Genomic DNA, 26,145 nt, shown 5'->3' with positions numbered 1-26,145 from the left:
GAACTGTGGTTCAAGAACTGTTAGGAGAGCCCTGTTCCAGAACTACAATTACCAGAGTGGTTTAACAGCCAATGCATTGTCCCAGGGAACTCTGGGAATTTTGTGAGAGGAACAGGGGTCTTCTAACAACTCTCAGCACCCTTGGCAAACTAAAGTCCCCAATATTTTTTGGGGAAGCCACGGCAGCTTAAAGCGATATCATGCTGCTTTAAATATATAGCACAGTTGGGACCTGAGTCTGTTCTTTCCTATTACCATATTTCCCGTGCTTTCTTTCTAAAAACACAAAACTCCACAGCATTGTTTTGAAATTTAAATACATATTTTAATTACGCATTCTCATCTCAAAAATCTGCATGTCTAAACAGCACAATTTATTTCATGCATTTCGGTACTTTTTTGGGGAGGGGGGGCAAGGGAAGCTAAGGGTACTGCAAAATCTGGAGAAAGGATACACGTGTAGGACGACGACATTCTGAAAAATCTGCTAGCATCAGATTCCACAGAAATTCAAATTCCCCAAGAATCCCTCCTTCCCCTAATGAAGCTCATCTGAGCCAGTGTGTTTGGATGACACAGCCAGCCTCTGTGAATGGGGAAGGCTGCCTTGCATACCCTCAGGAGCCCCCCACTCTGCCGACAGGAGACATCTGTCGGGAGAAAACAACGATAGGACCAAACAGACGTCACCCAGCTATAAGATCCTTGGGATGCTGGCTTCAGCTTGCTGTGCCAAATAACCCTGCAGGACAGTGTCTGCTTTAAACAGTGGACTATAGCCCAAACATCCAATCAAATCCAGCTGTGGGACTGGGAAGGGTTTTTTCCTTAAAAACCCAAGTCAGGTGACATCATCTTGGTTCCTCTTATCAGCATGATACACGCTCCCGTGTCTGCAGCATTGGGTGGGGGGAGGGAGGCGACTTCAAATCCTGTTCCCGAGACTGCCAAGTTCCCTTGTGCGCTAGGAATTACCCGGCTTGCCACACCAGGTACTTGGCAACGAGGAAAGGCGGTTCACCTCCCTCCCCAACCTGCAGCCTTCCTACCGTCAAGTAGGCAGACCACCCTTGGGGCAGAAACAACAGGCTGTTCCGGCTCCACTTACAAGGCAAGTAAAAAAAAAAGGATGACTCAGGCTTAGCTCATGCAACTCTGAAGTTTGGGGAGTGCTCTGTGTATGTGCACAGTCTATCCACCTTGTGTTACCCTTTGGCGATGACTCATTATCACACCGTGGCAAAGGTTCCAGACCTAGCGATCTTTTTATGCACCTTAGGAAACGATGTATTTACCAAGAGAAAGGAACCTCAGGAAAAGATTCACCCCTGTATATTGTCCCAATCCACGGCAGCTTGAGCCTCCTGGGTTTTGATGCTCTCAAAAACAAGTTCTTAGCCCTTATGGATGCTGGCTTGAAATGGTTTAACAAACCTGCAAAATCCATGGGCGCTGCTTTCGATTTCCAGTGGTGGAAATCCTGCCCCCTCACTTGTAAGAGTTGAAACAACGATGGAAAATATTGCCTAATTTATAGGTCACACTTCTTTTTGGGCAAATTACTACAGTCACACCTTGGGTTGTGAATGCTGCGGGTTGTGTGTTTTTGGGTTACAGACCGCGCCAAACCCGGAGGTACCGGCACGGGTTACTTCCGGGTTTTGGCGTTCGCACATGCGCAGAAGCGCTAAAACGCGCTTTGCGCATAAGCATCAAATTGCATCACGTGCATGCGCAGACGCGGCACTGTAGGTTGCAAACGTGCCTCCTGCATGGATCACGTTCGCAACCCAAGGTTCCACTGTAATGCAAGGCAGAGGCATATCCAAGTGAATATTTATGGAGCATCTTTGCAATGACATGCTCCCTATAAGCTAAAAGCAGACGTGGGGAACCACTTGGCCCAGTGGCCAAATGCAGCTCTCAGGACCTCTCTGTCTGGCTCGTGGGACTCTCCCAGCCCCCCCCCCCAGGTCCTTGCTCCACAACGAGTGTCTTTGCCTGGCTGGAAAGTGAACTCTGGTCATGATTCTTGCTCACCTGGGTGGAAGATACAGAAGTCGAGTGTGCAGAAGCAATTCTGGGCCTCATCAATAGGAGTATAGCATCTAGATCAAGGGAAGTAATAGTGCCACTGTATTCTGCTCTGGTCAGACCTCACCTGGAGTACTGTGTCCAGTTCTGGGCACCACAGTTCAAGAAGGACACTGACAAACTGGAACGTGTCCAGAGGAGGGCAACCAAAATGGTCAAAGGCCTGGAAATGATGCCTTATGAGGAACGGCTAAGGGAGCTGGGCATGTTTAGCTTGGAGAAGAGGAGGTTAAGCGGTGATATGATAGCCATGTTCAAATATATAAAAGGATGTCACATAGAGGAGGGAGAAAGGTTGTTTTCTGCTGCTCCAGAGAAGCGGACACGGAGCAATGGATCCAAACCACAAGAAAGAAGATTCCACCTAAACATTAGGAAGAACTTCCTGACAGTAAGAGCTGTTTGACAGTGGAATTTGCTGCCAAGGAGTGTGGTGGAGTCTCCTTCTTTGGAGGTCTTTAAGCAGAGGCTTGACAACCATATGTCAGGAGTGCTCTGATGGTGTTTCCTGCTTGGCAGGGGGTTGGACCCGATGGCCCTTGTGGTCTCTTCCAACTCTATGATTCTATGAAGCTATCCTACTGCACATGGGTAACAACTGCAGTCATTTCCCTACAATCTAGGCTACTAGTGAGGGCATGATTATTGCAAGAGGACCAAAGTACTCAAAGAGAGGTGATTGACAAATTTCAGAATCTCCCCCATCTGAGGCTCTCTGCACTGGGGGTTAGGTGCATGTTGCCTTAGCCCAGCTGATATCTACATAGCATGGGGATGGCGAGATGGTCCAGCTACATCTATGGCCTGCTTTAAGAAAGGCACAGGTTCTCTCTCTCTAACACATACACCCCTAAGAGCCAGGGGTTCACACCTGGCACTGATCTGGGGAAGAAGATGGAAGACTGCAGCTCCAAAGCACAACTGCGGGCTAAGCTCAGCAGCTGGGCTGGACCTGACAACTCACAGTGCCTGGTAGTTCTTTTTTCCTGTTTATTATTCATTCACAAAATGAAAGTGACTGATGGTTCAATAGAGTGGGAAGCACCTCCCAGATCACTCATCCTGCTACGTGGGGGGCTGATGCTGGGACAAGGCACGCCCGTCCTTCTACGGGCAAAACAAGAAGCAAACAAAGCAGGCAATCCCTTACTCAACCGTTCAGTCGAATTACCCCAGAAGGGGAATCCCCAGCTGTGTTAATAGAAGGCTGACCCCAGCGTGACCAGAGGCGTCGAGTCCGTCCCACTCTTGATGCAATCCCTGCCCCCAACACCTCCCTTTCGACACACGAGTTGGGACGACGTGAATTTTCTCAGGCCCCGGAAATTCCCCGCTCATGATCCTGGTGCTTCCTGTTCCTCTGTGGTGTCTCTGATGCGCCGGAAGACAGCTGGGAAGGTCTTGCCTCCGTTCCTCTGGACCTTCTTCCCTTCCTCAGTTGAGGTGTCCAGGAGACCGACGATAGGATCACTGGCCTGTTGGGAGAGGAGTAGGTGTGGCTGCTTATTAAAAAAGGACGGTCACAACGCAAAAACACACACAGCACTGGGAGAACTTCTCTTTCACCTTGTGGAAGTTGAAACTATCCATCTAGGACTAAGTTGCACGGAGCGGGGAAATAAAAGGTGCACACACAAAGCTGTCTGTGGACAAATGCTGGCTCCCTCAGCCTGAAAACGGAGATGAGCGCTGCACCCCACAGTCAAATTCGACTGGACTTAACCGTCCAGGGGTCCTTGACCTTACCAGGGCGGGAAGGAAGACTGGGCTCCTCCCTTCAACAGACATTTTCTGCACATACACCCCCAAAAGTGGAAATTGTCCCACATAGCAGTGCACCAAGAAATTTACAGCTCTCCTCTCAGCCCTGCACTACAGCATGGATGAGTTGTGTGTTTATGTCCAAGAGAGTTATATGCCTGCATCTGTGGCTAGTTTGGGCACATTCGCCGGCCTTTTGGGCCAACCTTTAATGCCTCTCTCAGGTTGAAAATGTTAGGATATTGATATTCCGTTCCACCTTAAGTACAGGCATGACTGTTGTGTGCCTCATGTCTGTTTACACTCCAGCACAGCTTGCTGGGAACTTCCGGTTTGCTATTGCTTTTGCTGCTTGGACACGAAGGGAGAAGACATGTTTTTCCTTTGTCCTGATGTATGCTGAATAAACTGCTTGTAGGTATGCTCTCATGGCCATCTCCTGCCACTTCTGTTTGCGCAGGAGACAGCTGGGGGCTTGCAAACTGCCCCTGTTCCCTTGGTTGCACCCCAACAGAAAAATGTTAACCACAACAGAGTGTAAAGGGGAATAACTGAACTTTTTCAAAGACTTCCACAACCTGAGATCACAGTGGCAAAACAGAAGACGGCCTTTTAAGCAGGGATCCCCTCCAGTTGGGGAATGCCCTCCTCCAGAGAGACTCGCCCTCTGCTGACTTTCAACACCTCTTTTTATTTCGCTAGTCCTCTTAAAACCATGGAAGCTGTTTTCATCTCTGCATTTCACTTCGGCTTTCAGTTGTGGCTTCTCACCTCAACACTGATGACTTTTGGCACTCCCTATTTTACACGATCGGGGCTGGAACGGCACACATCCATACTGTTGTTCTGCTCTATAGAATTTGGGGGGTGCTGCAGTGGCATTTCATTGGGATGGTGATGTTAATCTGCCTTAACTGGTACATCAGAGCTTGGACTACGGGGGCAACTAAGAACAGGTTGGCTCAGGGTGAAGATGGGGAGGGAGGGGCAGTATCAGTCCAGCTATTCCCAAATGACAGGGTGGGGGAGCTTTAGAACAGGACATGTCTCTCGTTTTTCCTATAAGTTAATGAACACGTGCAGCAGAAAGAGTAAGACTTTTGTGGATTAATAACTTTACTTCTGGGTCTGTTTTATACATCTGTGGTGAAGGGTGCAATCCTGTGGACACTTAGCAAGGAGCAGACACCCCACTCAACTCAGTAGGACTGCCTTCTAGGCATGCACATGTAAGATTTATGCCATGAAACTTTTATGCATTTATTGGGCTCCAGCGATCCCTTACATGTTTATTGCATTTTATTCCTCTTTAGGTCTGTATACTTTTAACAAGTGCTGAAATTTAAGATTGCAAGTGCAAGTGCCGATGTGTCACTGGGGCGGTTTCCTCAGAGGCTATATCTGGAACCTGGAAGTTCATCGGGCGGTGACCTAATTCCAAGAGAGCAGCCTGGGAGCATTACGAAACCTTTTCATGCAGGTTGCTTCGAAAGCCTGTCTGGAACTGCAAAAAACCCTTACATCAGAGGTGATGCACTGGCACGGATGTGCCCGCTCCCTTGCACTCACCAGTTCTTTCAAGGACACCTGCTCAAAAAGCGGATGTTCCTTGAAATGCTTCACCATCCACCTGTGCACCTCTTCCACATCCGTGATGGTGTAGACGAGCCCCTGGAAGAGATAAGGGAGATGTTACAAGGAGCAAGATGCAGAGGACTCTCTCTATTCCCTTTGTGTAACGGGACTGCCTGCCTCCCCAAATCTGATCTGGAGGGTTGGAGAAAGCCCCAGGAAAGATCTGGGGTTGCTTATGGGGTGGGGGGAAAGATGGGCAAGTCCCACTGTGCAAGCAGGAAAGCTGACGGGACAACTGCTTAGCACTACATGGGACAGAGAGGGACGCGGGTGGCGCTGTGGGTTAAACCACAGAGCCTAGGACTTGCCGATCAGAAGGTCGGCGGTTCGAATCCCTGCAACAGGGTGAGCTCCCGTTGCTCAGTACCAGCTCCTGCCAACCTAGCAGTTGGAAAGCACGTCAAAGTGCAAGTAGATAAATAGGTACAGCTCCAGCGGGAAGGTAAACGGTGTTTCCGTGCGCTGCTCTGGTTCACCAGAAGCGGCTTAGTCATGCTGGCCACTTGACCCGGAAGCTGTACACCGGCTCCCTTGGCCAATAAAGCGAGATGAGCACCGCAACCCCAGAGTCGGTCACGACTGGACCTAATGGTCAGGGGTCCCCCTTTACATTTACATGGGACAGAAGCCAGAACAGTTTGCTATTTGGGGTTGGGGCAAAATATTCCAACGCAAATGGAGGGGGAAGGTTTTCAGCAGAAAAAGATTTTCCCAAACCACTGGTAGCTTCCTGTTCAAAATTGGATCTCGGGCTCATTTCCGAAAAGGAGTAATTACTGGGTATTCTGAAGCCCCAACTTCCTTGCAGCCTAGGGCTCAGCAATTGCAGCCGTCACGATTGTTGAGGGCGCTGCTGCACTGTGCCAGACTCCTCCTTAGCCTTGGGAAAGCTACCTGGAGAGTTGTGGGGTGACTCACGCTGACTCTGGGTGAGGCCTGGTGCTGATTCATCACGAAGACTGGCTCCCTTTTGCGTCGAACCCCAAAAATGGTGACGCAAGAAGCAGCAGCAGCAAGGGTGCTCTCCATCTTTCCCGCCCACCCCTCTGGCAGGTGAAAGGAGAGTCAGCCAGGGTGCCCTGGGGAGAAGCTGCCAGGACAAAGTCAGGGGCTGGAAGTGGCGCAATGCTCGCTCGGCTGCCAGGAAGTTTGCCAGCACAAGCCTCCTGCTAGGAGCTGGGAGGACAGTGTTGCCTTCAGCACTAATTAGCACCCGTCCCTAAATCTTGGGAGTGAAATTCCCAAGCGATCCAGTGCGTCTTGCTTTTCCCTAGGCTCCAGGGCACAATGACGCACCTGGAGTTTTGATAAAAGAGAGTGATTATTTGTATGAAGATGGCGTAGCTTACTCTGGGAAGGCCTACCCTCAGGAAGTACTCAATTAGCCCAGAAGGGTGTCTAAGCCGGAGGGCAGACACATTCCTCCTCCATTCACGCATCCTCTTGGAATGCTAGGGTGGAAGGGAATGTCTAGACAGAGACCTCTGTGGCGCAACACAGCCCAAGAGAGGCACCTCCAAAACCTTCACTGCCCCTCTTCATGGAGCCCATCCCTCGCCAATCTCAGCTGCCACGGAACCCCCATGCATCTGCCTCAGAAGCCTGGCGTCCTGGAGAAATATCAGGGGATTGGGGTGGTTCCAGGGCATGCTCCCAGGTCTCATGGACTGCTACCCCAATCCTAGGTAGCTGGTCAGATTACCTGTCTACTCTGGCTGGTAGCGGCTCACCTCTCAGACAGAGCTCATCCAGAAAAGTGTCATGGAATTCTACTCAATATTGATCCGGAGCAGATTCCAACGTATAGTTAGCAGAGTAAAAACTTAAAACACGTTGCAGGATTCCCAAAAAATAGACCAGAGGGAATTAATATTTCATTCAGCAGAGCTTTACTCCCACTGAAGGCAAATCAGCATAATGATCACAATTGCAATACATTCAGGATTGGCAGTGCCCATAAGAAATCCAGTTGCAGCAGACTTAACTTACGATAACTGATAATAAGACTAAACCTTAACACTATCTATGTACAGAACACCACATTAGAAGGAAAAGAGATAGGTGAAAGTGAAACTCTGGCTCCTTCAAGTCCTACTTTTACAGCCAGCATGATCTTAACAGAAGAGATAAGAGAACCAGTTTAAGTCAGCTGCACTGTGCTTCTCTGAAGGTATAACCCAAACATCATGACCCTTCTGCTTATTTCTTTCACACAGAGAAGCTTCCAGAGCCCTCTTGAATTAATTAGAATAGGAAAGATCTCTACACATCAGATCAATACTTTCTGCACTAAGGAATGCAAACGGACAGATGTTGCTGAACTGCAATGGCCATCATTCCCAGCCACTGACAATGCTCACCGAGGCTGATGGGAGTTGTAGTTCAGCGACTTCTGGCAGGCCACAGGATCCCCAAAATGGATGCTTGGCTGTGTATGCTAAGTAATAAGAGCCTCCAGCAAGGAAGTGTCACAAAAGTTACTGCTTCTTCCCTCACACTTCTTAGACTGCAAATGACCACCAGCGATATGGGAGATATTGAAAAAAACAACAACCAACCAACCAAAAACTACTCTAGTTATCTCCCGCTTGGACTACTGCAATGTGCTCTACGTGGGGCTACCTTTGAAGGTGACCCAGAAACTACAAGAAATCCAGAATGCGGCAGCTAGACTGGTGACTGGGAGTGGCTGCCGGGACCACATAACACCGGTCTTGAGAGATCTGCATTGGCTCCCAGTACGTTTCCAAGCACAATTCAAAGTGTTGGTGCTGACCTTTAAAGCCCTAAACGGCCTCGGTCCTGTATACCTGAAGGAGCGTCTCCACCCCCATCATTCTGCCCAGACACTGAGGTCCAGCTCTGAGGGCCTTCTGGCGGTTCCCTCACTGCGAGAAGTGAGGTTACAGGGAACCAGACAGAGGGTCTTCTTGGTAGTGGCACCCGCCTGTGGAACGCCTTCCCTTCAGATGTGATGGAAATAAACAGCTATCCTATCTTTAAAAGACATCTGAAGGCAGCCCTGTACAGGGAAGTTTTTAACATTTAATGCTGTACTGTTTTTAACATTTGATTGGGAGCCGCCCAGAGTGGCTGGGGAAACTCAGCCAGATGGGCGGGGTATAAATAATAAATTATTATTATATTATTATTATTACTGCCCTTGCAGTAGATGAAAAATGTTTGCATTCAGTGTTTATTAATATGAGATGTTTGTTTGCCCTATTGATATTAGTGTGTTTTGGCCTAAATTGTCTGTCTCTTTTGGTTTTTGCCTTGAAATGTTGTTGCACTTTATTCTGTAGGTTGTTTGTGAGCTGCTCTGAGCATGGTTCTGCCACAGAAAAGCAGCAGACAAACGAACTTGATGCCTTCCTGTTGAAAGGGGCTCGGAAGAGGCTACACCCCCCTTGAGAGCAATGCACTCACCTCCTCACGGAGAACATAGGCATATTCTGCCAGCAAAGTGGTGCTGATAATCCGCCATTTGTGCTTCGTCTTCTTGAAGTGAGGATCGGGGAAGAGGAAAAACATTTTGCGCAGCTGGATTTTTTATGCAAAAAAGAACAAGAAAGAGATGCCTCACCACCAGAAGGAATGGAAGAGGTTAGCCTGTCAGCAGCCTACAAATTAAACACAACCCCTAATCTGCATTTGGCCTGGCTAGGGAATATCCAGGGCCAACAAAGCCTTTGTAGTCTCCCTCCCGTCCCCAAAGGAATGAGGCTGGCACTCAGCGGGAGGTCACACATTCTGCCTGTAGAAAGTTCCAGAATCAAACTCTGGATGCACCGCCAGCTAAACAAAACCTTGGGCAGCACAGCTGGGGAGGACCTCAGTGAAACCTGGGTGAACCATTAGACTAGAGCAGGGATGAGAAGCCTATGGGCCTCCTAATGTTGTTGAACTACAACTCCCATCATCCCTGACCACTGGCCATGGTGGGAATTATAGGCCGTGCACACACCATATTTCCCCCAAAGAACTGTGGGATTTGTAGTTTGTGAAGGGTTGCTGGAACTGTAGCGCTGAGGGGGTGAACTACAGTTCCCATCATTCTTTGGGGGAAGCCACATGCTTGAAATGTACTTTACAGTGGTGCCTCGCAAGACGAAAAGAATCCGTTCTGTGATTCTCTTCGTCTAGCGGTTTTTTTGTCTTGCAAAGCAAGCCCATTGACGGATTAGAGGATTAGCGCTATTAACGGCTTTTAGCAGCTTATCAGATCAGCTGATAAGCGGCTTAGAAAAGGGGGGGAGGGATTAAAAACCCGCAGGAACTTGCAAGACATTTTCGTCTTGCGAAGCAAGCCCATAGGAGATTCGTTTTGCGAAGCACCTCCAAAACGGAAAACTCTTTCGTCTAGCGAGTTTTCAGTCTTGCGAGGCATTCGTCTTGCAGGGCACCACTGTAAATACATTCTGTGTACACAGCCAGAGTCCAGCAACAGCCAGAGGGCCACAGATTGCTCATCTCTGTAATAGATGCCGTATTTTTCGCTCTATAAGATGCACTTTTACCGCCTAAAAAGGGGAAATGTGTGTGCATCTTATGGGGCGAATGCAGGCTGCGCAGCTATCCCAGAAGCCAGAACAGCGAGAGGGATCGCTGCGCAGCGATCCCTCATGCTGTTCTGGCTTCTGGGATTCAGAATATTTTTTTCTTGTTTTTCTCCTCCAAAAACTAGGTGCGTCTTAGGGTCTGGTGCGTCTTACCGAGCGAAAAATACAGTATCACCAACAGTCTGACAGGACAAAGCAATTTTGTATGGGACATTGTTTTGTTTTTTAACACAAGGATCTACCCTAAAGATCCATGAAAAAGCAGCAGCAGGATGACAGAGGTTTCTCTTTCGGAGGTAATGGCGAGAACCTCAAATGTCCAGGGCGGGAGTGATGCAGGCGTCTTTAAAAGTGTGTACACAAACAATTTTTAAAACTCCAAATTGGGAAGAGGTTGTTTTTTCCATGTGACACTCTTTGGAAACTCACCTGCCCCTTGCGGAAAAAGTTGGGCAGGTGTTTCATGGCATTGCTGCGGATGCAGCCGATGTTCTGGAACTGCCCGGGGTGAGATGCTCTCAGAGACTGGATCCTGTCCCGCACGTAATCGGAGACCTTCACTCGGATTTCCAGACCCAGCATTAAAGTCTTGGGAAACAGGGGAGACAGTGCAACTGCAAAAGAGAACAGCCAGCCAGTAACTTAAGAGGACAGAGGTTTTTTTGTTGATTAATCAGTATATAAATCTTGTTCAACAAAATCAGCACAAGGTGGCCATAAAGTCAAAGATGCTTTATCTCTCTGTTCCCCCTGCAACTCCACATTTCAAAGCCAAAGAGATGCTTTCTAACCCCTCTGCTAGACTTAACTTCCTTTTCTCACACTGTCTTTGCATCATTCCTCTGTTTAGAAGTCCACGGAAATATATGGGACTTCCTTCTTCAGTAAGCTTAGCTAGGACCAGGCCTGCCAAGAGTAGGCCTACTCATAATTTCTTTACTAGAATTCTGACAGTCAACAAATATGATTCAAATTTCCAAAGCAAAGGACACGACGTGAAAATCTCTTAATAGAAAACAGCGTAACTAACCAGAGTATGAGCTTGCTATATCCTCTTGCTAGAGGAGTTGTCTTGCTAGAGCACAGCAAGGTCTACAAAGTTTAGCACTTTTTGCAAGAATCTACCAGGAGCGGGGAAGTCCACCCAAAACTGGCTATGGTCCACTTTTTGTAGCACTCTCAACATTCTCTGTGTGCGCCTTTACTGTTATTGCATAAGGCAGAGGTAGCCCAAGTGAAAGCCTCCAGATTCTTTGAACTACAACTCCCATCAGCCCCACTCAACGTCGCCAGAGGTCAAGGATGCTGGGAGCTGTAGTCCCCAAAAACTGGAGGGCCCCGGGTTGACTACCTCCAGTGCTTAGGGAAGTTTTTAATGTTTGAAGTTTTATTCTGTTTTTAATGCTCTGTTGAAAGCCGCCCAGAGTGGCTGGGGAAACCCAGCCAAATGGGCGGGGTAGAAATAATAAATTATTATTATTGCAAAACATTACTTAGACGATGCTTTGCAAAACTTACTGTTTAAATTTCAGCGTTAAGAGAGGACAAAGAAATGTGAAAAACAAGCATGGCCAGCAATGAATTTAAGCACAGGGAGTGACACCGATTGAGGAACACAGCGCAACCCTATGCGTATTTCCTAGGAAGTAAATCCCACTAATTTCAGTGGAACATAACACACAAGGAAGTGCGTGTAGGATTATGCAAGCCTGGCCTTATGCAGGCTGACTTGGAAAGCAGTCCAGCTGCGTTCAGTCCAGCTTGCTCCAAGGGAAGAGAACACACAGAACTGTAACCTTAGTTTCACGGAGGGTAGACTTCCCCAACCTGCTGCTTTCCAGATGTTTGGGACACCTATCAGTCCCGGTCAGCACAGATGTTCAAAACATGGGGAGGACACTTAAGAACAAAGACTCAACCCTAGACGCTCTTTCGGGGCTAAGAGATAAGATTGCAATGGGAAGCGAGTCCCACTGAACTCATGATTTCCACGCAAATAGGGGGCCGTAACTTCCCTGAATTCAGTGGGACTCACTTTCAATTCAGATTGCAGTAGTTCTTTTTACCTCCATCCAACACATTCCTGTCTGTGGATTCACAAGATGAACAAGGAACGACAATTAATCATGTGAAAAACTTGCCGCAAGCTTCTTTCCTGAGTAAAGGGGTTTTGGTTTTTTTTAATGTAGATAACCGGCAGATCATGACTCTTCATAAACTCAGACTGTCGCATGATAGCCGCCCTCGTTATAAGGAAAACACCACAGTAGAAATCAATCCATCGCCTTCCGATCACTGTGAATCAGCAAGAATGAATTCTAAAAATATAGACAATGGTCTTCGTAAGAGCCAGGGCCTTTTCATGCTTAATAAATGACACATTTCTCACTGGGAATTCCACGGCAAGCATCTGTTTGCCAAATGAAGCAGATGTGTCGCCATCTCAATAAATTATTCTGCTTTTACTGATCATGAGGAAGGATAAAAAGAGTTGTCTGCTCCTGATCACTAGAATTTCCAGGTTCCAAGATTACATCGGTCACAGCCTGCATCTTTTGAAACTTGTCCTCACATCCATGAGGACTGCATACTTGCTTTTTCAAATGAAGGCTGACAATTCTCAGGCGGTGGAATTACAGTACCACCAGTTACAAATGCAGAAAATACTAACAGCATCCACCCCATTTGCTTTCTTTCCTCCAACGTGAATGGAAACTCTAACTCAAATGTGTTCTACGCAGACCCCTTGAAAATTGCAGATGGACTCGGCAGACCACCTAATGATTTTTCTGCCTGTTGTAGCCATTGTAATGCACTGTGCTAGATACTGTATGGTTCTCAATTGTGTTTCCATCAGTTCTTTTATTTCTCATATATTGTATTTTATAGTATAGAATTCAAACTGCAATACAACAAAATGCACAGGGTCTCGCTATCCAAAACACGATGTCTTCTCAGGAAATCTTTTGTTAGGCAAGCATTCACATGACAAGTTGATGAGTTCCACTGATTCCTATGGGGAAAATTCTAATGCATTCCTGACCACAGAATTTTTACCCCAGGAAAACCCCCTGAAACCTTGCAAAAGGAAAAACAAGGAAGGAAAAAATGCTCTCTTATTTGTCCAATCTCTCCCGCTTCCTCACTCCTACCATGGTTTCTGAATAAACAGCTGTCGCAGACCAGGGAGAGAAGGAAAGCATTTGAAAAGGATTGTTTTATAGCCTTTTACAGGCTTCTAACCCATAGAGATGGGACTCGGGTGGCGTTGTGGGTTAAACCACAGAGCCAAAGACTTGCCGATCTGGAGATCGGCGGTTCGAATCCCCGCAACGGGGTGAGCTCCCGTTGCTCGGTCCCTGCTCCTGCCAACCTAGCAGTTCGAAAGCACGTCAAAGTGCAAGTAGATAAATAGGTATTGCTCTGGCGGGAAGGTAAACGGTGTTTCCATGCGCTGCTCTGGGTCGCCAGAAGTGGCTTAGTCATGCTGGCCACTTGACCCGGAAGCTGTACGCCAGCTCCCTCGGCCAATAAAGCGAGATGAGCGCCGCAACCCCCGAGTCAGTCACGACTGGACCTAACGGTCAGGGGTCCCTTTACCTTTAACCCTTTAAGGAAACCTTAAAAGGTAAAGGTACCCCTGCCCGTACGGGCCAGTCTTGACAGACTCTGGGGTTGTGCGCCCATCTCACTCAAGAGGCCGGGGGCCAGCGCTGTCCGGAGTCACTTCCGGGTCACGTGGCCAGCGTGACATCGCTGCTCTGGCGAGCCAGAGCCGCACACGGAAACGCCGTTTACCTTCCCGCTAGTAAGCGGTCCCTATTTATCTACTTGCACCCGAGGGTGCTTTCGAACTGCTAGGTTGGCAGGCGCTGGGACCGAACAACGGGAGTGCACCCCGCCGCGCGGATTCGAACCGCCGACCTTTCGAACGGCAAGCCCTAGGCGCTGAGGCTTTTACCCACACCATCAGCTAACTCTCATTGGGGAGAAATTACCAAGCAAGCCCCCATAACCGCAGCCAATATCAGCAAACTCTACTTGAGACGAAGGCTTAGTTCTCTCTTCTGCATCCTTCAGGTCATCGTGTTGATTGTCCGTAGTTAAAGGAGCAAAAAACTCCGGGTAGATCTCTGACCAGTCCATTTCTTCAGGCTTGGCAGGACTATCAGGAAAGAAACCGGAGGACTTCATGAAGTAAGAGTGAAGAACAGTAATTATACGTTGACCCTAGAAAAACCACCACCCAAGGTAATATGTATTGGTACATATGAGGCAGAAAACCTTGCATTTGGGCAAGACCAACTAAAATGTCACAAAATAGCAGCAAGCCATCTCCAGAACTCTGCACCAGGCAAGGTAATTACACAAAGAGGTGACAAAAAAAGTCTGAGATTGCAGACTAAGGCCGCAGACACACCATACATTTAAAGTATAAGATCATCACCCCCAAATATATATATAGAGAATTATAGTTTGTTTAGGGTGCTGGGAATTGTAACTCTGTGAGGTGTAAACTACAGTTCCCAAGATTCTTTGAGGGGGAGCAATGTACTTTAAATGTATGGTGTGTATGCAACCAGCGTTGTTGTTATATGCTACAGTTATCAGATTATAAACGTAGTATTTTGGTATGAAGCAACAATGGCTGTTTTCCCAAGAGGCAACCATGAGGAACAACTTCTGTGGGACACCATTTATTACAGGTTTCAAAAACTGAATTGGGCAAGAAGTCAGGGCTGGCATGCATCATATAATGTTGACACAGAGAAATATTCCCATGATTTGCATCTCCGGAAACATTCCAAAGACTTATGTCGTAAACAAGGAAAATGGCAATTTGTCCATCTGGAAGAAGGGGGGGGGGGAGATCCAGACAATAAAATTTAGGGGACTACAGTCAAATTCTAACCACAATTATTTGGAAGCAAGTTCCATTGATGTCACTGGAAATTACTGTCACCGGAAATTGCTTTGTACATAAATTGTATTAAGGCACGCTTAACTTGTGAGCAAGTCCCACTGAGCTGCAGATTGCAATATATGCTGCCTCAGTCGTATGCACACGTACACAGAGAAGCTCCCTTTCATTCAATTATCAATATGCCCAAACCAGCGTGCATGAGATCGCAGCTTTAGGTATTCTTAGAATAGAATCATAGAATCATAGAATCCTAGAGTTGGAAGAGACCACAAGGGCCATCGTGTCCAACCCCCTGCCAAGCAGGAAACACCATCACAGCACTCCTGACATATGGTTGTCAAGCCTCTGCTTAAAGACCTCCAAAGTAGGAGACTCCACCACACTCCTTGGCAGCAAATTCCACTGTCAAACAGCTCTTACTGTCAGGAAGTTCTTCCTAATCTTTAGGTGGAATCTTCTTTCTTGTAGTTTGGATCCATTGCTCCGTGTCCGCTTCTCTGGAGCAGCAGAAAACAACCTTTCTCCCTCCTCTATGTGACATCCTTTTATATATTTGAACATGGCTATCATATCACCCCTTAACCTCCTCTTCTCCAGGCTAAACATGCCCAGCTCCCTTAGCCGTTCCTCATAAGGCATCGTTTCCAGGCCTTGGAAGCAAGTCCCATTGGTCCGGTTCCCATATAACATAAAGCCATAGCTTATTAAACTAAAGTTACATAAATCATGCTTAGGTTTACTTGCAAACCTTGCCCAGCAGCTTAACTGTGGTTTGTCTACTCCCAAATCATACCATGATCTGGAGTGACGGATCAATGTTGGCTTACACAATCATAGAATCATAGAATCATAGAGTTAGAAGAGACCACAAGGGCCATCGAGTCCAACCCCCTGCCAAGCAGGAAACACCTTAGCTTGTTTTAACTGTGGCTTGGCATTAGGTGTGAACACAGCACTCTTCCTTGTCCATAGCTTGGTTGGCCAACCCACCCCAGATGCTCACCAAATTAAAAAGACACAAGACAAAACAGGGCAAACTGGGGAGAAACAAACCACAGTTTGTAGGACAAGCTGCAGTTTGCTGAACAACAATAGTGAAGCGTTATGTGCCAGGCAGGCCACTGATATCAAGGAACCTTGTTTCTAAGCAGAGTTAGAACCAGACCATTACAGCTGAATTCAATGGGGCTTGCTTTTGAGCAAACGTGTATGTAGGATTGCAGTGCCCTCATCTCACAGTTCACCATGAAGAGGGGTGCACCAAGACAGTTTGTTACTGATGAATATAAACTCTAGAGCAGGGATGGGGAACTAGCGCACCCCCCCCCCAAGATATTGCTGGCTGTGGCTGACGGGAGTCCAACAACATCTGGAAGGTTAGATTCCCTAGAAATTAGAGATCACGAAAACGTGCGCCCAGGAAGCAGGTAAGCCGGACCAGTGGCCCATGCTTTGCATGCGGAAACCTCCCAGGCTCCTTATCCCACGAAAGCAACTCCGTTTGCAATACTGGGAAAGCCGCAGAGATTGCTCTGCCATTCATAAGAGACAACACCGGCCCGACCAGACCAATGCGCGGTCTGACTCCCTATGGGGTCCATATTCCCCGAGTCAAGGGGCGAGAGGTGCGAATTTCGACACGGGAGGCGCACTCAGAAGGGAATTCAACAGCAAAACACGTCAGCGCCGTAAAATCGTGGTGCGCCCGGCAAAGCGGACAGACGTCTCTGTGAGCCCGTGGGGAGCCTACGGAAACGGGGCGATCGCGGGGTTGTTGCTGCTTCCCTATCCCGCCCGCACTCACTAGCGCAGCGTGTGATCCGCCAGCGGGTTGGAATGCGCTCTCTGCCGGTAGTAGCGCTTCTGCGGCGGCGATGGCGCCGCCTTTGCCGCCACCGGCCCTTCCATCGCGATCACAGCGCCGGAGCCACGTGGAGCACCCAGTGGACAGGAGTCGCGGGAGACGCGCGTCATCGCGTCGCGCCCTCCGCCTTAAAGGGCCCGCAGCGGCCGGCGCGCTCCCGCCTGTTTCCATGGCGACGTTTGGGCTGCCTTTCTGGCAGTTGCAGCACTTCCTGGCGGCAACAGACTCCCACGAGAAGTGGTGGGCTCTCCTTCCCTGGAAGTTTTAAATCAGAAGTTGGATGGCCACCTGTTATGGATGCTTTAGCTGAGATTCCTGCGTTGCAGGCGGGGTTGGGCTAGATGACCCTCGGGGTCATAGAATCATAGAGTTGGAAGAGACCACAAGGGCCATCGAGTCCAACCCCCTGCCAAGCAGGAAACACCATCAGAGCACTCCTGACATATGGTTGTCAAGCCTCTGCTTAAAGACCTCCAAAGTAGGAGACTCCACCACACTCCTTGGCAGCAAATTCCACTGTCAAACAGCTCTTACTGTCAGGAAGTTCTTCCTAATGTTTAGGTGGAATCTTCTTTCTTGTAGTTTGGATCCATTGCTCCGTGTCCGCTTCTCTGGAGCAGCAGAAAACAACCTTTCTCCCTCCTCTATGTGACATCCTTTTATATATTTGAACATGGCTATCATATCACCCCTTAACCTCCTCTTCTCCAGGCTAAACATGCCCAGCTCCCTTAGCCGTTCCTCATAAGGCATCGTTTCCAGGCCTTGACCATTTTGGTTGCCCTCCTCTGGACACATTCCAGTTTGTCAGTGTCCTTCTTGAATTGTGGTGCCCAGAACTGGACACAGTACTCCAGGTGAGGTCTGACCAGAGCAGAATACAGTGGCACTATTACTTCCCTTGATCTAGATGCTATACTCCTATTGATGCAGCCCAGGATTGCATTGGCTTTTTTAGCTGCCGCGTCACACTGTTGGCTCATGTCAAGTTTGTGGTCCCTTCCAGCTCTAATCAGTTCTTAGAATGGTATGGCTGGAAAGGACACTGAAGGGTATCTAGCCCCCCCCCCCTGCAGAAGTCTTTTCCCCAACATGGGGCTCAAACCCACAACCCTGAAATTAAGAGCCTTGTGCTGTAGTCTAGGTCCTCTTTCCTAACAGCCTACAATGCAGGAATCCCAAGATCACTGAGTAGGTTTTCACCTAGGTTTGCGACACCCATTTTGAACCAAGGTGGTAGACTGAACCTTTCGAAAACTGCACCCATTTTCTTAGAATTCCCAGGCACTCCTGGGTGTGAGGTTGCTAGAACACTATGTGTGTATGCTTACACACAGAGACACAGACACACACCCCACACTCATTTCCAAATCACGCAATGCAGCCTGGTTTCCTGTCTGCTGCCATTTCTTTTTAATTCCCTCTTTGATATTACTATTTTATTAAATTTAATTCGTTTCATCCGAAAATTGCAGGGTATAAAAACAGGAAATACATAAAGTAATAACGACAGCAACAAAACCATAACACCCACAAACATATTTAAAAGGCCATAGGTTGTTTAATCAAACGAAGGTCTGGATGAAGAGGATTGTTTCCACCTGGGAACTTCTGTTTTTACAGATATGATGTTTATGTGTGAGACTGAGATGTGTAATGGCTTGCCTAAGTCCCACACCCCATCTGCCAACTAATAATAAATAGTAAGGGAAACAAGGTTTTCGAATGGCCATGCAATCTATGCAGTGGTCCCCAGCACTTTCATGTATCAAAAGGTCATCCCTTGACTCAAGGATGTGTCTCATGCAACAAAAAAAACAACATTTCAGACTTGCTAGAAATGGTGTCCCTTACCAACATGATGTGGAGCTGCCTGGTTGCAAGCACATTTAGGGGTGAAGTTTTGCTAATCCATTTTGGTCCTGGAAACATTACTACATTTCAAAGATGTGCATGCTTTGTTGAATTGTTGTTGTTGTTTAGTCGTTTAGTCGTGTCCGACTCTTCGTGACCCCATGGACCAGAGCACGCCAGGCACTTCTGTCCTCCACTGCCTCCCGCAGTTTGATCAAACTCATGCTGGTAGCTTCAAGAACACCTTTTGTTGAATTACCTCCCCAATAATAGGGAGAATTACCACCAAGCCACGGGTCATGAACCAACTTCAGCCAAATGCATGGTGTTTCAACACTGGAATGAGAAGTTATCTCCTTCCTGGGTTAATGATTTGCACTCCCTGTCCCTTTTTGAACTGGCCATGCATTGAATTGACAAATCCACTATATTTGTGTTTTTTCAGTATATATGGTTCAAACACCCTAACCCATCCCCCTCTTCCATATTTCAACTCTCCCCTTTTAATTCTTGTTTAGATGTCAATTTATTTGCTTTGGTCTAAACACTATAATTGAATATTCTTCAATTAAACCCAGCACCACCTCTTAATATTTGCATTGTGCTTTCAGGTGTTCAAAGCAGTTTACATGCCTTGTCTAAGTATAATCTTCACAACTGCCCTGTATGTCAGTATTATTATCCCCCATGTTGCAAAACAGAGAGGAGACTGAAGATGAGAGAGGGGATCACTAGGGAGTTCACGGCAGTGATGAGATTCATACCAGGCCCTTTGTGATTCATAGCTAGTCTGTTCAAGTTCCCACATGTTTTGCAAGGGATGCTGTCTATCACTTCACCCCCTACTTCTGTTGTTGAGGTCCTCCTTGTTGAGTTTGGGGTTGGACCAGTTGCAACACACATTGTTGTTGTTTTTTAACCCACTGTTTTGTGCAAGTCTGGCATATCAAAATGCAAAAACAAAAAACATGCACAGGTATTGAATCCCATTTAAACTGCCATGCCCTACAATAATGCAAAGGGGAGAATTATTGGTTCTTTGCTGCCTTGATTATGGCAAAGAAGGCTGATTGGCTCTGAGTTTTCCACCAGCTGCATTTTAGCCAACATCCCATCTGTATCATCACCCCCAGGTCCCCAAGAAACCGCAGGCCTGAATAAGCTCGTCTTAGTGGGAAAAGATGATTAGAGTGTCTCTTTCATTTACCCTGGTCATCTCTCAACCAGGGCACTGAGAGAGTACAAACCATGCCCACAGGCAGCTCCTTGAGGGCTCACAAGAATAGCAGCAACACAGGGTGCAACAAAAATCAGGTAAAACGAAAAGGAACTTCAATGCCACCTTGGTCAACCAAATCATTGCTATTTGGATGGCCATGCCGCCATAACGGATGTGAGAAAAAGATGGGAAGAGGGTGCAAAGGGTGGGTCAAGGCTCTTTCCCCAAACCAACTCCTGCTTCTTGTCATTGATGTGGCATTGATAAAGTGGCAGGCAGCTCTTGTTTACCGGAAGCACGGCCACACGGGGGAATTTTGATATGTAACTGATAGTGACTCATGCAGTCGCTAGATGTCTGTTTCCAATTAATGAAGCTGTTAGCTGCATCGGCAAATATTTCACAGCCACACGGTATGGCATGTTCTATTCTCAGCAGAAAACCCGGGATCCCGGAAGAGCGCAATGTTAAATTGTTAAAAATAATACTTTCAAAAGGGATTCCAACTTGTACTGGAAATACATTTTCACACTAGTGGTAAAGAGTGGTTAGAAGAATTAGAAGCTCACTCCTCAGGGCCCAACCTCTTCCATCTCAGCGTCTTATGCATGAGTGATATTTACGCATTTGGACAAGAGTGGTAAAGAGGTCTTCTGCAAGTCAACCATATAAAAACATTTTAAAAGCCCACTGTATGTGCTGCAATTAGCCTCTGGTGTAATCCCTCCTACAAGCTATGTGAGAGACCAGCACTTCCAAACCAGAGCTGCTTTCAACATGTGGCAGTCAATGAAAATTGGCGTCTTCCATTTGCTGGTTGGCAAAGAAGAGAAGAGTTTGGATTTGATATCCGGCTTTATCACCACACTAAGGAGTCTCAAAGCGGCTAACAATCTCCTTTTCCCTTCCTCTCCCACAACAAACACTCTGTGAGGTGAGTGGGGCTGAGAGACTTCAGAGAAGTGTGACTGGCCCAAGGTCACCCAGCAGCGGCATGTGGAAGAGCGGGGAAGCGAACCTGGTTCACCAGATTACGAGTCTACCACTCTTAACCACTACACCACACTGGCTCTCTCAAAGAGAGGAGGAAGGTTTTTGCTTGGCACCTGAACATATGTGACAAAGGCGAGCCTCCCTGGAGGGAGTATTCTACAAATGGGGAAACTGATTGTGTATAACTTACAGCAGCAAAAAAGGTGGACTCCGAAAACTTGGTAAAAGTCTAGTGTTCTATCACTGGAACATAATCTCTCTCTCTTTTTTAAGGTACATGAAGCTTATTTGCAAAGTTGTAACTATTATTTATAGCTGAGAAGAACATGCTTGGCAACTGACTGTAGACATATGGAGGTCTTTCCTGGGTTATTGGAAACACATTTACAAAAACTTACATAAATGTCCTGGGATGAGGGTTAATTCCAGAGGCTGCCATGGATGGGGCTGAGGAACTTGTGACACTATGGCAGCAGGAAGCAGTGTCAGCAGTGTCAGAGGACTGGAGGGACTTAGAAACATCCCTCTAACCCCCAACCTCCTACAATTCCCTGTACTTCACTCTGCTACCGGTACCATTTTGAGCAACCCAGGACCTGCAGAAGAGAGAAGAACCTTCTCACCAACCATCACAAAGCAGTCCCCAGTTTTCTAGCCAGCAGATTCTTCTAGGAAGAAGGTTTGACCCTTTTGGACGTGACACTTTGGGGGTTGCATGGAGTGAAGATGTCCTACTCGTCTGAAGTAGGAATTTAGTATTGGACCCTCGGCTGAGAGGAGAAGGTGGTTGTTGTAGATCCAAGAGAGAGAGTTGGATTTTCAGCTCCTGGGGACATTGAGAGCTGTGGAAACCAGGAAACGTGAGAGCCCTGCTAGATCATAGCATCTAGCCCAGCCTCTTGTTTTCACAGGGGCCAACCATGGGAAGACTAGAAGCTAGGCATAAGTTCAACAGTTCCTCCCAGTGGAAGCCTACTCATTGCACTGGGTGATACTTCTTCTGCTCTCAAAGTCAGCCCAGTTTAAAGTAGCTCCCCTCTAGGAGAGGCAGAAAGAGGTAGTGTGTACCAGAGACCTGGTTCCATTAATTGGGAGGGGAGTTTTTCCCAATGGGGTCAGTTTCATTTTCTGTTAGTGGGGATATCTTTTCCACTTTTGCATGTTTTAAAGTATAGTTGTGATTTTCTTCTTGATTTTCTTGATTTAGCTTTCTGCAAACTGCTTTGAGGTATTGTTGTTTTTTAAAAAATCAAGCAGTGCATAAATGTTAAGATATAAATATAAATAAAAAGTTACACTTGAGCACATGATGGGACGAGGCTAAAGACATGCCCCATGGCCCTTTTGCTGCTTTGCGTACAAAACTTTGTAACTTCCCGTGTTTTGGGAGTGCTACCTGTCTCTTTGGAGACCCTGGGGAGGATTCAATTCAGTTGTTGTACATGTAGAACTATGTCTGCTCACACAGCTTCCCCCGCCTCCTCCCCCTGTGCCCCATATCTCTGCATTGGAGAGTTGGACAGAAACCCGGAACAGGCACAGGGCAGGAAGGTGGGGAAGTCCCATTGTGCAAGCCGACCTCATTTCCCACTCACATACCCAAATTCTATGTAGAATTCCACATCTGATGTGGGGAAAAGTTGGTTTTGGCCAACTGTTGCTATGTTTAAGCAGTGTCTCTGAAATATACTCGTTGAGTGTGAATTTCATGCTCTTTATTCAGCTCATAGTAGCAATGAATGAAGCTTTCCCCAAAACTTCTAGCTATATACAGTATACAGTGGTGCCCCGCAAGACGAATGCCTCGCAAGACGGAAAACCCGCTAGACGAAAGGGTTTTCCGTTTTTGAGCTGCTTCGCAAGACAATTTTCCCTATGGGCTTGCTTTGCAAGACAAAAACGTCTTGCGAGTGTTCCGATTTCCCCCCGCTTCCCCCCCTTTTTCTAAGCCGCTAAACCGCTAATAGCCTTATAGCCGCTAATCCACTAAGCCTTTAATAGCCGCTAAGCCTTTAATAGACGCTAAACTGCTAATAGCGCTAATCCGCTAAGCCGCTAATAGGGTTGCTTTGCAAGACGAAAAAACCGCTAGACGAAGAGACTCGTGGAACAGATTAATTTCGTCTTGCGAGGCACCACTGTACATTATTTACACAATGGGCCCTGTGTGACTGGCTAATTCCGGGCTGCTCCTGTAGGCCAATCAGGTTGTGGATTCACTTCCTCCAGAAGCCTGATTGGCTGCTCCTGCAGGCCAATCAGATTGCTGATTCACTTCTACCTGGAGCTGGATTGGGTGGCTCCTGCGGACCAATCAGACTGCTACATTCTGGATCCTATTGTTCTAGGATTCAGCTCAGTACCTAACAGTCTCCATCTACGTTCCGTCTGTACATTTGTAAATAAATGCAAACATCACAAAACACCAATAAGAGCAAATAGTGTAAAACACCAATAAGCTTCCATTGACCTCCTTCCAATGGGAAAGTAAGAGTGATGGTCTTGGAACTTCTCACCGCTCTGAGAAGTGGGGTGAATGCAATGCCAGCTTTGTCCAGTCTTCCTTCCTGGACTTGCTGAATGTGGGGGCAATTGAACCATGCAAAGCAATCCAAGGCTATCTCTTTTTCCCGCTACTCTGTGTAAACGCCTGACAGGTGTATAGCTTCCTCTACCACTCAGATCTGCTGAGACTTCCCTCCTGCCTGCCTGTTTTAATTATCAGGCCCTCTCCGATTCCCAGGCCGCATTTACCATATTTATGTGTTGCAGATCTTTTCTACGAAAAGGGGAGGTCAACACAGAAATTCCGGGCATGAAGGTTCCTTGGCGCAGGACGCTTTCTTTTTGAATGCATTCTTGAAAAACATCCATCACCCTAATTCAAACATTTTTCGAGGAATACTCTCAAGGGATGTTTCGTTCCCCTCCACGATTCCTGAATCTGTTTGCAACAAAACATCCTGGCCTTAAGTCATTTTGCAGAAATGTTGTGGATTGTTAGAAAGGAAAGAAGTTTTCCAGCCCTGTGAACATAATTCCAATTTTTTAAAATTACAATTTCAATCTTTATTACGGTCCAGAGACCAAACAAATCATTACAAATCAATACACAATTCATACAGCCTCCCTCCAGGTTAAACAAGTATTTTGTTTAGAATCTAGGGCTCATTTGTTCTTGCAACCACCGATAAAAACTTTGCCACTGCTAACGTTCTAGCATTTGTCCGGTCTTCCAGTAGGAACCTGACATAGTGAGCCTCTGATTTTCCCGGGAAAGGTACCAGCAAGGGTAGTATCAGTTCAGACCTGGCCTGCTCATACTTTGCACAATGCAACAAAATAGAACATAATTGGGTAGAGTCAAATCATTGCTACAAGCAATCAATCAAAATCTCCCAGTTGGCTTATTTGAATCATTTAGGGCGAGTGTTCTACCCTCCAGACTTCTTTTTCCAGTCCTTGGGACTCTCTCTAAGCCTAAGGCCTCACCAGCTCACCTGTGTCATACCTCTCACCAGCCCCTCCCCACAACCACCATTTGCCTATCTGGAATATGTCATTCAGCTCTCATAATGCTTCTTGCTTGCCTCCATGGAGACCTTTGCATGGCTGGACCGCAGCCTACTGTTGAAAGGCAAGAGCCACATCCGCTGCCTTGCCCATTTTTGCCCCTGGCCTCATCCACCTACTCCTGCTATGTAGCCCCTGGAATAATAATAATAATAATAATAATAATAATAATAATTTATTATTTATACCTTGCCCATCTGGCTGAGTTTCCCCAGCCACTCTGGGCGGCTTCCAATCAAGCGTTAAAAACAATACAGCATTAAATATTAAAAACTTCCTTAAACAGGGCTGCCTTCAGATGTCTCTTAAAGATAAGATAGCTGCTTATTTCCAGCACATCTGAAGGGAGGGCGTTCCACAGGGCGGGCGCCACTACCAAGAAGACCCTCTGTCTGGTTCCCTGTAACCTCGCTTCTCACAATGAGGGAACCGCCAGAAGGCCCTCGGCGCTGAATGATGTCCGGGCTGAACAATGGGGGTGGAGATGCTCCTTCAGGTATACTGGACCGAGGCCGTTTAGGGCTTTAAAGGTCAGCACCAACACTTTGAATTGTGCTCGGAAACGTACTGGGAGTCAGTGTAGGTCTTTCAAGACTGGTGTTATATGGTCTCGGCAGCTGCTCCCAGTCACCAGCCTAGCTGCCGCATTCTGGATTAATTGCAGTTACCGGGTCACCTTCAAAAGTAGCCCCACGTAGAGCGCATTGCAGTAGTCCAAGCGTGAGATAACTAGAGCATGCACCACTCTGGCGAGACAGTCCGCAGGCAGGTAGGGTCTCAGCCTGCGTACCAGATGGAGCTGGTAGACAGCCGCCCTGGACACAGAATTGACCTGTGCCTCCATAGACAGCTGTGAGTCCAGAATGACTCCCAGGCTGTGCACCTGGTCCTTCAGGGGCACAGCTACCCCATTCAGGACCAGGAAGTCTCCTACACCCGACTGCCCCCTGTCCCCCAAAAACAGTACTTCTGTCTTGTCAGGATTCAACCTTAATCTGTTAGCCGCCATCCATCCAACCACCTACAGGAACTCACACAGGACCTTCACCGCCTTCACACAGGACTGGAACATAGGAGCCAACTCCTAGGGGTCTTCACCCTCCCTAATAAAATATTTGAGGGGGTGGAAGGCAGTGGAGGGGTGCAGCAGGGCAGGGTGGCACCAAGTTTTCCCCCTCAAGCAGCCATACTGCTCAACAATAACAGGTTATCCAAAAGCAACCTGCCTCAGTTTGCATCAGAATGAACAGAAGTTGAATTCTCAATCATCCCTACTTCCAAATCGGTCTAATGGGTCAAACTAGTTCCTCTCTTATCTGCCTTTAAGGCCATATATAATCCACTGCATCTTAAAAAGCAGAGACATCACCTTGCCAACAAAGGTCCGTATAGTTAAAGCTATGATTTTCCCAGTAGTGATATATGGAAGTGAGAGCTGGACCATAAAGAAGGCTGATCGCCAAAGAATTGATACTTTTGAATTATGGTGCTGGAGGAGACTCTTGAGAGTCCCATGGACTGCAAGAAGGTCAAACCTATCCATTCTTAAGGAAATCAGCCCTGAGTGCTCACTGGAAGGACAGATCGTGAAGCTGAGGCTCCAATACTTTGGCCACCTCATGAGAAGAGAAGACTCCCTGGAAAAGACCCTGATGTTGGGAAAGAT

General features: G+C 47.3%; 1 protein-coding gene across 1 annotated transcript; it reads right to left on the bottom strand.

The window, feature by feature from the left end:
* Positions 1-300: 300 nt before the first annotated feature.
* Positions 301-16,950, bottom strand: METTL1 (methyltransferase 1, tRNA methylguanosine; the record flags this gene model as incomplete). The annotated part of the gene is made up of 7 exons (XM_082206357.1): positions 301-2,086; positions 2,682-3,569; positions 5,425-5,526; positions 8,920-9,033; positions 10,482-10,666; positions 14,051-14,217; positions 16,781-16,950. 6 exons carry the CDS (start codon positions 16,948-16,950, stop codon positions 3,429-3,431), a joined length of 879 nt encoding a protein of 292 aa, XP_082062483.1. The 3' UTR covers positions 301-2,086; positions 2,682-3,428.
* Positions 16,951-26,145: the final 9,195 nt, after the last annotated feature.

This window comes from Podarcis vaucheri, assembly GCF_965113315.1.
Source record: "Podarcis vaucheri genome assembly, chromosome: 2".
NCBI lineage: Eukaryota > Metazoa > Chordata > Lepidosauria > Squamata > Lacertidae > Podarcis > Podarcis vaucheri.
This window is presented reverse-complemented; position numbering and strand designations above follow the sequence as displayed.